Source organism: Hippocampus zosterae, chromosome 14 (genome assembly GCF_025434085.1).
Source record: "Hippocampus zosterae strain Florida chromosome 14, ASM2543408v3, whole genome shotgun sequence".
NCBI classification, from domain to species: Eukaryota; Metazoa; Chordata; class Actinopteri; order Syngnathiformes; family Syngnathidae; genus Hippocampus; species Hippocampus zosterae.
The window spans coordinates 931302-944155 of record NC_067464.1 but is presented as its reverse complement, the minus strand read 5'-3'; the positions used below and the strand labels follow the sequence as shown (position 1 = coordinate 944155).

General features: G+C 51.0%; 2 protein-coding genes across 3 annotated transcripts in view; one reads left to right on the top strand and one right to left on the bottom strand.

The window, feature by feature from the left end:
- slc4a11 (solute carrier family 4 member 11) overlaps window positions 1-4258 on the bottom strand; it is a 37408-nt gene extending 33150 nt beyond the window's left edge. The window contains exon 1 of one of the 2 annotated variants that reach the window (XM_052086474.1): window positions 4124-4258. In XM_052086474.1, coding sequence (XP_051942434.1) covers window positions 4124-4166 — 43 coding nt within the window. In that variant the 5' untranslated portion in view covers window positions 4167-4258. The remainder of the gene's footprint in view (window positions 1-4123) is intronic. The other variant, XM_052086477.1, reaches the window with a different exon arrangement.
- Window positions 4259-7071: 2813 nt separating this feature from the next.
- Window positions 7072-11836, top strand: ky (kyphoscoliosis peptidase). Its single transcript, XM_052086479.1, has 7 exons — window positions 7072-7161; window positions 7514-8022; window positions 8124-8238; window positions 8307-8424; window positions 9107-9298; window positions 9389-9579; window positions 10080-11836. Exons 2-7 carry the CDS (start codon window positions 7534-7536, stop codon window positions 11399-11401), a joined length of 2427 nt encoding a protein of 808 aa, XP_051942439.1. The 5' UTR covers window positions 7072-7161; window positions 7514-7533; the 3' UTR covers window positions 11402-11836.
- Window positions 11837-12854: the final 1018 nt, after the last annotated feature.

Genomic DNA, 12854 nt, shown 5'->3' with positions numbered 1-12854 from the left:
AGCGCCTCCAGTTGGTCCAAAATGCTGCTGCTCGCCTCCTAACTGGAGCTGGTAAAGGATTTCTATTTTTTTTTTTTTTTTGGCCCCATGTTGACAGCAATGGTCGTTTTCTCAGTAGTTTTTAAACTGTTAGACAACCCGGGGGGGGGGGGGGGCTGGTTGATGAAGTTCGGAACCGCCGCACTGGTGAGGAATAAAAATTCAAAGGGGAAAAAAATCATTTTCTCCTGAAAGCAGAACATCAAAGCGGCCCATCACATCCGATATGTAACGCATCAACATGTTTGTTACGACGCACTGTTGTTGAGGGGAGGGGGCGGGGCGTGGGGTGGGGGTGGGGGGTATGTGATCAAACGAGCCGAGACGCCACATGGAGTCACGTGCGCATCTTTTTCCCATCCGCTGACATCAACGTCACATGAGGGCTAACGCGCGCACCGCAAGTTGAGCCTTCAAATGCACTTTTATCACGCCGAAATCACATCGAAATCGCCGCCTTCATATCCTGCGCCCGGGCCCGTGCTGATAACACTTCGGTCGGGAGGAGCCGGCGGCGGCGGCGGGGTGCGCTCGGCGGCGGCGGGGTGCGCGCGGGAACGCCGGAGGCTGGCGGCGAGTGCGTTAGCCGCCGTGATGAATCACCGACGCCGCTGGAAAGCAATAAGGTGCGCGGCGAGACCTTTGGATACACGCCTCCAGAGATGCCACGTGACCCCGATTAGGACCGCTAGCGCACCGAAAACACACACACACACACACACACACACAAAAAATTGCTAATGACATTGCTAATGTCATTAGCAATGCTAATGTTTTAACAAATTGCTAATGTTGTTTCACAACAGTGAAACAAACACCAAAAAAATAAAAATAAAAAAAAGAACTGCCCATGCCCATATAAGGAAAACATTTTCAACATCCTGAGAAAGTTGGCGCACCCCCGACCAAAAAAATAAAATAATAATAATAATAATAGTAATAAAACCGCATTTCATCACATTCAGACAGAGTTGAGAGAGAGCCTACCAAAAACTAAAAATAAAATCCATTTCGGGTGGAGCTGGAAGAGATTTTAAACACACTCGACCCCCCCCCCCCCAATTTTAAAAACGGACCGCTCGGGTAATTCAAGGGGGCGCCGTTGCACCACTCGGAATCGATCTGCAGTCCAGATCCAGACGTCCTTTTTGTCCTTGCGCTACATGCACGCAGAAAGGGGGGGGGGGGGGAATCACTCTTTAGGGATGCCAGCGCCCGCTCGCAAATTCCGGCGTTGCGTGCCGGGAAAAAGGGGGGGGGGGCCGGGGGCCCACCGAGTCATTAATCAGAGTGGGAACGAAGAAAAACGGGGAATCCTGGGAAGCACCTTCATTAGCAGAGTGCGAGCGCAGGTGCGCGAGGACTGCAAATGGGAGCTCGGAAGCAGCAAAAGCATGACGGGGGTGGGGGGGGCGGGGGGGTGAAGATGAGGATGAGGATGAGGATGAGGATGAGGGGAGCAGCTGGCTCTTGTTACTCAGCTGCCCGCGCACACCACATCATTGTGGGCGTGTGCGTGCGTACGCATCACGATGAATATTCATCGGAAAATAATGATGAAAATTTGTCCAAAAAAAAATGTTCCAAAGCGCTTCCTTCACTCATTTCAAGAAGAAAGGAAAAAAAAACTAAAGACTCAACAGGAAGGTCTTGAAAATAAAAGACTGCATTCAATCGATGAAAAAGGAGGACGCGGATTCGAATGTCTTGACAAAATAATCATTCAAGATTGCGTTCAGTCTTTTTAAATGAATACGAATTGAATTTCCCATTTCATAAATAAATAAAAATGGAAATGAATAAAAAGCCGTAAATCCACAAACGTCCTGAAATGAAAAATACAGAAGAGCAACGACTGATGGATTGGGAATGTAAAAAAAAATAAAATCGATTTTTTTATAATTAAAAAAATTGACAAAATTGACAAATTGACAAAAAGTTTTTTATAAAAAAAAAAACATTGTGAATTGATGATGCTCACCGACTGAATACAAATTCAACCCCCCCCCCCCCACCCCAGACACTCCAAATTGTTCAGCTCATTCAGAGCAACTTGGACCTCAGCAAATTTCCCAAATAACAAAAAAAAAAAAATCCATTCACTTCATCTCCAAAATGATTTCCATCCCACCAATTTACAAATTTTACCAATAAAACGAACAAAATGTTCAATTCCTCCCTTCCCACCCCCCCCCCCCCCCAGCAGACGTTTGCCGATCGCAAACACGCGTGTGACAAAGACATTCATTCAAAAATCAACCAATCAATCAATAACAGAAAAGAAACCGCACAGAGGAGGCACCCCCCCCCCCCCCCGGCCCCCAACCAATCTGCCCGCACGTACACACCGCCCCCTGCTGGTGACCACAGTCAGAGTGGATTCTTGTCGCACACGCACACACACACGCACAAATGCTTGGTCATGAATTTAGTAAACTGCTGTTTTGGAGTCATAATGACAGAAGAAAGTCCTGCAAAAATTCGCAATGAGGAGCGGGTTTTCTTTTTTTTTGGGGGGGGGGGGGTAAATCTTTTATTTTCATTCATAATCATTTGTCCTATTTTCCATTGCGCACCGAAAACAGATGGCAAAGTGCATCGCATTGAGATTATTATTTTTTTTCCTGTGCTGTTCCGATTTTCCAAATTTTGCAACCATCCCATCTTCAAACAAATTTGACAAACTGCTCGACAGCGATTGAGACACACCGGCTTTGTTTTTACGGCGTAAAAATAAAAGTGTGCAACCTGAAATATCCGTCAAAATCTACACGTGACAATCAAGTGTTGCCTTCGCTTCTATAAAGTGGCGCGGCTACGTTCATCCTGGCGTGCGCTAACCCGGCAGGATTCCCACGGCGGCGTCTGCTCTTTGAACTCCCGCCGGAACCAAGCAACACGTTCGCCGCCGCCGAGAGTGGCTGACACGGATGGACGTGTCAGCCGAATGGCAAATAAAAGGCGGCGGTCGCGGACGGCCTGACAGAAAAACAACAACGTGGTGACACAAAGTGCACGCGAAGGTGCGCCGAAGGTCGAACCCAAGGTCAAATCCAAGAAAAATGTTAGCTACATCCTGTGACTACCAAAATATTCGGAACAGCTCTCACATGGAAGAAGTTCGTTCGTTCGTCTTCCGTACCGCTTGATCCTCACCAGGGTCGCGGGGGGTGCTGGTGCCCATCCCAGCCGTCTCCGGGCAGCAGGCGGGGGACACCCTGAATCGGTTGCCAGCCAATCGCAGGGCACACAGAGACGAACACCCACACTCACACCTAGGGACAATTTAGAGTGTTCAATCAGCCTGCTACGCATGTTTTTGGAATGTGGGAGGAAACCGGAGCACCCGGAGAAAACCCACGCAGGCCCGGGGAGAACATGCAAACTCCACACAGGGAGGCCGGAGCTGGAATCGAACCCGGTACCTCTGCACTGTGAAGCCCACGTGCTAACCACTGGACTACCGGGCCGCCCCATGGAAGAAGTAAAAGAAATAAATTGAGATGACATTTATCTCGGCTCTGACATGGGGGTGGGGGATCCCTCAAGGGTCAGCGCTTGGACCCCTTTAGTTCAGTCCAAGTTTCCGGTCATTGCATCCACACTTTCAAAATTTCATCAGTCAGAGGAGCTTTTAAAAAAAAAAGTTTACTTTTTTTGGGGGGGGGGTCATATTTAGGGATTACAAATAAACCTGTTTTTTGTTTGTTTGTTTGTTTGTTTTTTGTTATTTCAACCCAAATTTCAAGCTCCAATCAATTTAATGAGTCGGACGAACTTTTTCCAAACACATATGCAAGGCGAACTTTTGTGCGCTGAAAATTTCCTCCTCGTTTTGTGGCATGAAAGTGAATATTTGTGGTCAGTCACCGATTGAACTGCGAGCCAGACGTCTTTCCTGAACGTCAAGAGTTTGAATTGTTTGAGTTGAAGTCCCGCAAAAACAAGAGCAGCGAGCAAGCACGGCGAGCAGGACAAAGGCACACGTCACAATCTGGCATCCGAATGAGGCGCGCGAGCCACTCAATTCGTTCATCAAGTCGCATCAACGATGATTCAATTAAAAAAACAAAAAGTTTATTACCTGCATGTGTCGCGTCGCCATCATCCATCGCCTCAGGCTTCATGCTGACGTCACTGGAGCGTCCACCACCCCGGAAGTAAGCGACAGGAACAGAGCAAAAAGTTGAAAGACACACACACACACACACACACACACGCGCGCGCGCGCAAACGCACACGCTCACACACACACGAACCAAACACGAGACTAAAAAAAATAATAAATATAAAAAAAGGGCAGCCTGTCGAGCACTTGGCGGTGCCTGCCGTGCATGCGTAGGCTGCGTGACGTCATCACGTCATCAATGAGACTTTAATTTGTTGACTTTTAGATGTAAAGCGAAAACTCAAATCTGTTGTCTCGTGACGTCACACTGCCTATTATTACAATAACAATACAATTTATTGATAAGCGCCTTTCACAACCCTCAAGGAAACCAGAGAGGGGAAAAAAAATGCAGCTAATTTGCATTTGGAGTAGGACCACGTTTGATTTTGTGTGTTTGTACTTTTTTTTCATTCGGTGCTCAATCAAGTGGGTTTAGCCAAGCGGGATTTGATTGAATGAAATTGACTGTATTTATTGTTCGTGATGACACGGCACCAAAATCGGCAAATATATGCACCCAATACATGACAATACATTAAATATGCAACTTTCAATATTTGAGGTTTTATATTTAAATATATATATGTATATTTTTTTAAACAACAACTTCCACTTTCCAAGCGTATGTTTTGGGATGAATGTGACAACAGTGTAAGTGATTCTTTCCAAAGGAGCCGGGCCGTTTGCCGGAAACCATTTTGAATAGGAGTCACCTGACGGCGACAGCTGGAACTGGCCTCGCCGGTCACATGATTCACATGCCGGCATGTGACAGCACGCATCATTTTCAATTTCCTTATTTTGCCGTCGCCACGACTACCGACACACAAAGGCTTCCAATGTCAAGGTCCGGCTCGCTCTTCTTTTTTTTTTTTTTTGCCATCCCAGTGGATGAGTGTCGGATTCTGGTGCGAAGCGCCTGAAGGCGACGCGCCATCATCCTCATCGTCTTCCTCCTCACCAGGGTGTTTGAAGAAGATGAGGCCAGCAGGTGTGCGAGAGATCACAGGAGAAGCTCGCAGCTGGACGCGCCTCAACATCCCGTCGGATGAAATCTTTTGCTGGAGGCGCGAGGCCTTCATTTTCTCCCCACAAACCGCCGACGACGACCCTTCGCAGGACATGTGCAAATGTACGAGAATTCAGCCATTCCGATTTCATGAGAGACGCCGCCTCTGGGTCCTATTCATCATTTATGATCCGCAATTGGGTGCGAGAATGAAAAAATAAGAGCCCTTTTCATTTTTTTCATGAAATGCCAGAAAAAAAAACTAATCAATAGCTGGACACAAGTCTCGTCTATTGGGGAATAAAAGTCGGGAACTTCTGAATGATCAAACTTGTCAATACAGCGGAAAACGGTTTCCAGGCTCCTGCAGAGCTCGCCGATGAGCTGATGGTTTGAATCAGGTGTGTTGCAGCAGGCGGAGACGTCTTCCTGTCCAGCTGCTAAGTTTTTCAAACACATTTTTATTGGGGCTGTAGGAGCAGATGTTTGCGTTCCGAGAAATCCGCCTAGCAACAAGTGGACCTGGCGCAACTCCGTCAATCTGCATGCCGTCGTTGTCCACCCGATAACATTTTATGGCGGCAGGCGGTGATGGTTTTTTTTTTAAATACAAATGATTTACTGCCTTTGCTATTTATAGCCTAGCCTAAGCTGTTGGATCTTTACCGTTTTATTTCAAATTATACACGCAGACCCCCATCAAAAACTTATAATTTAATATTTAAATTATATAGAATATTTTTATTTTTATTATAAGTCCCAACCAAGGCTAAAGTGAGCTTCTCGTTTGACATCCAGTTGCGATATATCACTTCAGCGTCGTTTCTGGACGATGACTACAGTGGTACCTTGGCGAGTTTCATTCGCTCCGTGACCAACTGAGCGGACTTACTTCTTGTGAGATGTTGGTTAGAATTTCGTACACTCCTAAATGAACATATGTGCTCCGTTGTGTGTCGTGTTTTAACCTTTTAGCATGTGTTTTGTTATATGGCGGCTAGTTTACGGGCAGGCCAGCTTACCTGTTAGCCGACTAGCCTTTTAGCGCACGGTATGTGGACTCAACTGATGCCGTTCAAGAAGTCGCCGCCTCGCTCGTTTAGTGTCGTGTGTGAATGTGCGTGTGTGTGTGTGTGTATAGCCCACATAACATTAGCAGGCTAGCCAGCTAGCAAGCGGCCGGGCAGCTGGCTTCTCTGAATGCCAGAAAGACCAAGTGTGTCAAATGTGGACACCTGCAGTGGGGAAAGAGTTGAATGCTCAACAGTGGAGCTCCATTTTTTTTTTTAGCATGCAACACAAGCTTCAAAAAGTTGACAGAAGGTCAAATGAAGTGCACCTGTCAAGGTTGTCATGGGTTTTCGTGTCATCCTGAAATGTCACGCACTTTTTTTCTAAGTGGTGTATTAAAAGAAAGAAAACAACAACAAAAAGAAAAACGACAACTGCACAGTGGGTAACTCGGTTCCCTTGGTGACAAACAAGCGGGGTGCAAATAACCTCCCCAAAGACGTGAGCTTTTTTCGGTGGCCACTTAGCCGACGGCCACTAAGCCCCGAGACACTTACCCGACTCGTCTGTTAGCATTTTGACTGTCCGTCAAGAATCTTTAAAGCTTCAAGTTTCTTTTTCGAGCCGTTGATGTGTTTAGCACCGATGGACACATTATCGGATGCCGGCCGGGCTGTCGGCGAAAGCCAACATACATCCCAAGCGCACACACACACACACACACACACATGCACGAATGAGTGCATGGTGGGGACTCAACCCCTATTGGCTGCTCTTTGTTGTATTTTTAGGCCCGTTATTCTGGGGCCCGGTCCCGGCAGGCTATATAAACTGTGCCCACCGCCCACCGCCGGCCAGCGACAACACTTGGAAACAACTCCATGCGGCACTCTCGGGCAGACTCGCAGCAGGCATTTCACTTCGGCTCGGGGTGAGTAGACGGTGCGCCGACGTCTGTTTGAGAACGTTTACGGGACAGATGGAAACAAGATGGCGGTCCAATGATTAGCACGTTGACCTCACAGTGCAGAGATGCAGGCTTCTGGCGGGAAGAAGTTGTAACGTGGTAATAATCTGCTGTAAGATTGGACAAAGACTAATGACTCCGACCTTCGCCGTCATTAACGGTCAGGAATAGAAACGATTGAATTGGCAATTCATCACTGCCGTCCAGAGATAGCGTCGTACGGGATCCGCCGAGACACTGTCCAGGCCGAGTGTGAGAACGACAACGTTGTGGTGGTTTTTGTTTGGTGGTCAACGGTTCCGCTTTCTCCCTCCAGGCCGTTATGATTTCCGCATAATGTCGGCAGAGGTCGGAATCCAGAAGTTCTCCTTCCCCTTCTCCTGCTCCGCCCCACAGGATGAGGCCAGCCAGCCGGGACGCATCCGGGTCAAGGCCCTGGAGCGCCGCGGGCTGCCGGAAAATCCCGTTGCGAGGCCGCCGGGCGCCGTTGCCCTGGTGGGGATTTTGCCGGGGGACGCTCCCGACGGGGACGAGAGCCGAGCCCCGCGGAGCGCCGTGCTTTCTCGCCGCAGCGTCTTCGAGAAGCTGGCGACCGAGGCCGAGGACCAGCGGCCGACGGCCAAGAGGCAGCTGTCGACCGAGAGCGCCTCCAGGAGCATCGCGGTTGTGAAGAAGAGCGCCGTGCGGGCGGAGGAGCCGCAGAGGAACCTCAAAGCCAAGGCGGAGGTGGCAACGAGGGAAAGGCGCGGGAGGAGGAAAGACCTCTTTGCCAATTCCGACATCTTCCACCGGCTGGATTCGCATGTCATCAGGGCCGGCGCCGAGGTGACAATCGCTCGATGACAAAAGTGGCAGTGGCCCAAAACTGTCTGGGGCTGCGTTCAAATCCCGGGAATAATCCACTTTTGTTGATGTTTGCGTTACAGCTTCGGGATAAGCGCGTTCACGATGTGGCGGCCATCGTCCAGAACATCGCCAGCGTTGCCAAGAGCGAGCTGGAGAAAATCCGCGCCATCTGGGTTTGGCTTTGTCACAACATCGGTGAGGGGAAGCCCATCTCCGCCGAGCTCGGTTCCGGATCTCATTTCATCCGCTGTCCCCATCTCCAGAGTACGACATCGGCGGCTACCTGGGAAAATCGCAGAAGCTGTGCTCGCCGGAGGAAGTCATCGCGAGCGGTCGCGGAGTTTGCTGCGGCTACTCGGGTCTCTGCATGCAAATGTGCAGGTAAGGACGTCTTGCGACGGCCGTGTTCTTCCATGTCGAAAATTGAAGTCACCAATTTCAAGACTAGAACTCAAAGGAGACTCGACGTGAAGCGGTTGACTTGACTCGTCTTGCCTGTTGACCTTTGAAAAACAAAATGCTCCACGATCCTAAAAGAGATTGGAGGGTCCACAATTTCAGGATGAGTTTTAGTTGGAGCCTTGCCATCGTTGAACCGGCATTCGCGGGGACTTCCCGTGTCCATTTGAAGGTCGCCAGAAAAAGCAGTCACGTGACCCTCACTCGCCCGAGGGGCCAAAGCGACAAGTGACATTCAAACAAAAGAAGAAGAGCTCTTGGAAAGATGTCCTGGCTCACCATGCGTTGGGAAACACCAACGTCACCAAAGTCCAGGCTTGACTCCAAGACTCGACTTGCCTAGATTTTCGTGGGAACCCGATTCTGTCACTCCATGGTAACGCCTGACCTGAAGGCTTCAACCAGACCTTTGTTGGTCAGTATTTTTCATGCGGGATGAGGAAAGAGATGGACGAGGACAGCAGCGGGTGGCCTGGACGGACGACAATGTGGAAAATCTTGCTCTTCTTCAGGAGGGCAATGCCAATTTTGAGATTTCAAACACAAGCGGCACGCCGGGCGCAGGGTGTCGTCTTCCGCGGCGCAACTCTGCTCGTTTTGACAGGCTGGTGGGCGTCGAGTGCCAAGAGGTGGCGGGCCACAGTAAGGGCATCGGCTACCGCCAGGGCCAGAGCCTCAGGAACGTGAAATCGGATCACCTGTGGAACGCCGTGCTCTTGGGGGGACAGTGGTTCCTAATGGATGCCTGCTGGGGAGCCGGACGAGTGGACATGGAACACCAGAGCTTCGTCAAAAGGTCTCCGGCGCTTTGCTTGCTTGAGCGGCGATGACCCTACCAGGGTCTGAAAAAGAGCCCGTCTTTGTCCGTCCCCACCCCCTCCACCAGGTTCGATGACTTCTATTTCCTGACGGACCCGGAGGAGTTTATCGATTCGCACTTCCCCGACGAGGAGCGATGGCAGCTTTTGGAGGCACCCGTCACCCTGGAGGAGTTTGAGCGGCGAGTCTTCAAGACCTCGGCCTTCTTCGGCATGGGTCTCAGGCTCATCCAGCCTCATCACTGCCACCTTGTCACTGGTCAGTCTGATGCGCAAACCGTCGCGGATAATCCACCTAAGGGGGAAAACTGAGGTGTCCGGAAACGGGCTCTTTGGAATTTAGCTAGATTGTACAAAATCCAGCCGCAAATCCAGTTTCTCCGTCCAGGACTTTACTAGGCTGGCCGAAGATCCACGATTTTCACGATCGGACTACATTGAAACATTCGGTCGTCAAAGTGATTTCATAATGGTTCGGATCTGATCGATGACGTACTCGACGTTTGGGGTGACGCTGCTGCGCGTTAAGTTCAGTTCAGTGGCTCGGTGACGGCCACTTGCGTCGTTGGGCTGAAATGACCCGGTAGTTTCCAGTAGTAGGGAGTCTCCAACGAAGTCGCTAGACATCAGGAACGACCGTGGATCGCACGGTAGCGAAAGTCAGGAACGTCCCGAGACCTTTTCTGAAGTTACCCGGGAATTGTTGATTGCTCGGGCAAAAGATCGCATCCGGTCTCCTAGCCATTGGTTTCTCCTCAGATGAAGGCGAGGCCAACATTTCGCTGGGCTTCTCGCGGCCCGTAACCTTCACCTACGAGATCACGCCGCACCAGGACTTCCTTCACTGCGGAACTCCGGAACACAAGGAGGGCGGCCACTCCTCCTTCGGCCTCCTGACGGTGTCCCAGCACAGCATGAACCTGCAGCTGCTGCCGCCCGCCAGCGGCGCCTACAACCTGAGGCTGTACGCCAGGCCCGAGAAGGCGACCACCCCGCTGAGTTGGGTGTGTTCCTTCACAGTGGAGTGCCTGGAACCGAGGGCCACCGAGGAGATCCCCGAGAACCCCCACCTGTCGTGGGGGCTGCAGCCGGCGGCGGCTTCCCTGGGGGTGGCGGGGAGCAATCAGGGCAGCGAGATGGCGGAGGTGGAAGGAGGCAGCTTCAAACTGACACTGAGGACGTCGCGCTCGCTGATGATGCTCTGCGAGCTGGTCCATCCGGGCCTGGAGGCCTCGGTGGCCAAGCGTTGCTTAGCCTCCCAGATCCAACCGGAGCTTCTGACCTGCCACGTCGTCTGCCCGTCGCGCGGCTTCTACCGCCTCTCCGTCTTTGTGCGGGACTATGAGAAAACCGAGGCGAGGTTCCAGAACGCCGCCAACTTCCTGCTCCACTGCAAGGGCAAGGTGGCCGGCCGGGACGAGCTGTTCCCGCCCAATCTGAGCTCGGCGTGCGGGCCGGGCACCCGCACGGCGCAGGCGGGGCTGTCCAAATTCAGCCACACGGCGGCGCTGGTGAGCACGCCCCAGGGCAAATGCAACATCACCTTCCACAACCGGCGAGACCTGGAGCTGTACACCACGCTGAGCCGGGCGGACGAGACCCAAGCTTCCGCCTTCCCGCTGGCGCGACACCTTTTCTGCACGCACACCGAAGGCAAGGTGACGGTCAGCGCGGGCCTGCCGGACGCCGGCACGTACCGGCTGGGCGTGTACGCCAGGAACGGCCCCGGCGGAGAGTTCCACCCCATGTGCGACTTTGTGCTGAAGAACGTCTGCCGGCAAGCGGGGCTTCCTTTCCCTTGCGTCTACGCCGCCTGGAGGAAAGGCTGCGTGCTCTTTGAGCCCCGCGCCGGCCTGCTGGACGCGGCCTCCTGGGTCCGCTTCCGGGTCAGGATCCCGGGGGCTCGGCGAGTGTGCGTGGTGGCTCACGGGCGGACCGACCTGAAACTGAACAAGAGCCGGGTCTGGGAAGGCGAGGTGTTCAGCGGGGAGGGGTTGGCGGTCCTCAAACTGGCCGCCAACTCCGGAGAGTCTGAAGACATGGCGGTCATGATGACCTTCGACGTCAAAAAGCCGTCGTAAAGACGCTCGGAGTGTTTACTCGCTATCCTCCAGATCTGGCTTACGGTCCATGTACTAGTACGCTGGTTGTCCTCAGACCCACGTCGATATATCGCTTCGTTCCGAACTACTTCTCTGGCCAAAAAGAAAGAATTCAAGCCGAACAACTCTGGTCCGTCGGGTGCCTGGCGCTTGGGCAGAAACTCGGGACGGATGACGGGACTCTGGAATAAAACCTCAAATGGCTTTTTGTACCGAGGTCTTACAATCGCGAGGCATTGTCATGACACTGCCCAGTTTTGCGCAGGTTCAAATTTGGCGGGTCGGTTGCTCCAAAAAGTTTGAGGCGGTTTTTTTGGGGCAGATTTCAGGACGATAGTTTGAACATTTTCACTGGTGCTCAGCTGTCATGACTGCATTTGTATGTATTTGTATTGTGTGTCGGCAAGAAAATGGGGCTTTGTCATCAAATACTTCAACATAGAGTAGACTTGGTTTTTTGCAGCAGCAATAGTCTAATTTTCAATAAATATTGAAGGAAATCCGATTGCGTTTGTGCCGTCATGTCCACATCCATCCACTTCAACTTTGCACTAAAGTATGTCCACATGAGAAAAAAAATGATACGTCCACCTCAAAAAAAAAAAAAAACGAAAAAGTACTTTGTTGCAAATTTTTCTCCTTCTCATTGAGTCCATTTTGAATTTGATCCCAATCAAAAGCATGACTTGTCTTTCAACAAAAGCACGCATTAACACAAAGTAAAACGATCATCAATTAGGACCACTGTTGAGTTGATTTTTTGTTCCTTTCCACACAACATCACTAAAAGAACAACGGCAACGAAATTAGCAACCGTTTGAAATAGCAGGGCGGCGGCCCGGCGGGCCAATGCTTAGCGTGTCGACCTCACAGTGCTGGGTTCGATTCTGGCCTTGCTGTGCGGAGTTTGCATGTGCCCGAGTGGGTTTTCTCCGGGTATTCCGGTTTCCTCCCACATTCCAAAAAACATGCATTGCAATCTGGTTGAAAACTCCAAATTGTCCCTCGGTGTGAGTGAGCGCGGCTGGTTGTTGGTCTCTGCGTGCCCTGCGATTGGCTGGCAACCGGTTCAGGGTGTCCCCCGCCTATTGCCCGGAGACGTCTGGAATAGGCTCCCCCCGACCCTTGTTAGGATAAAGCGGATCAGAAAATGTGATGGAGGGAAATAGCAACTAGTCTTAGCACAAAACAAAAAAGCCGACAAGAACATCCGAACTTTATTTAGGCTTCATCAGAGGCAATGTAAATCCTGGCGAGTGTGCGCTGATTCCAACTTCCAATGTATGTTGGAATTTGATTGGTTCATTTTTAACACAGACTCCGCCCACTCATCCACACATGATCTCACTGTCTCCAAAATATTTGTGGGGCTTTCAGTTGCGACGTAGCCCCTATTGTAGCTAAAAAGTGACCGATGTTGGTGTCATTTGAT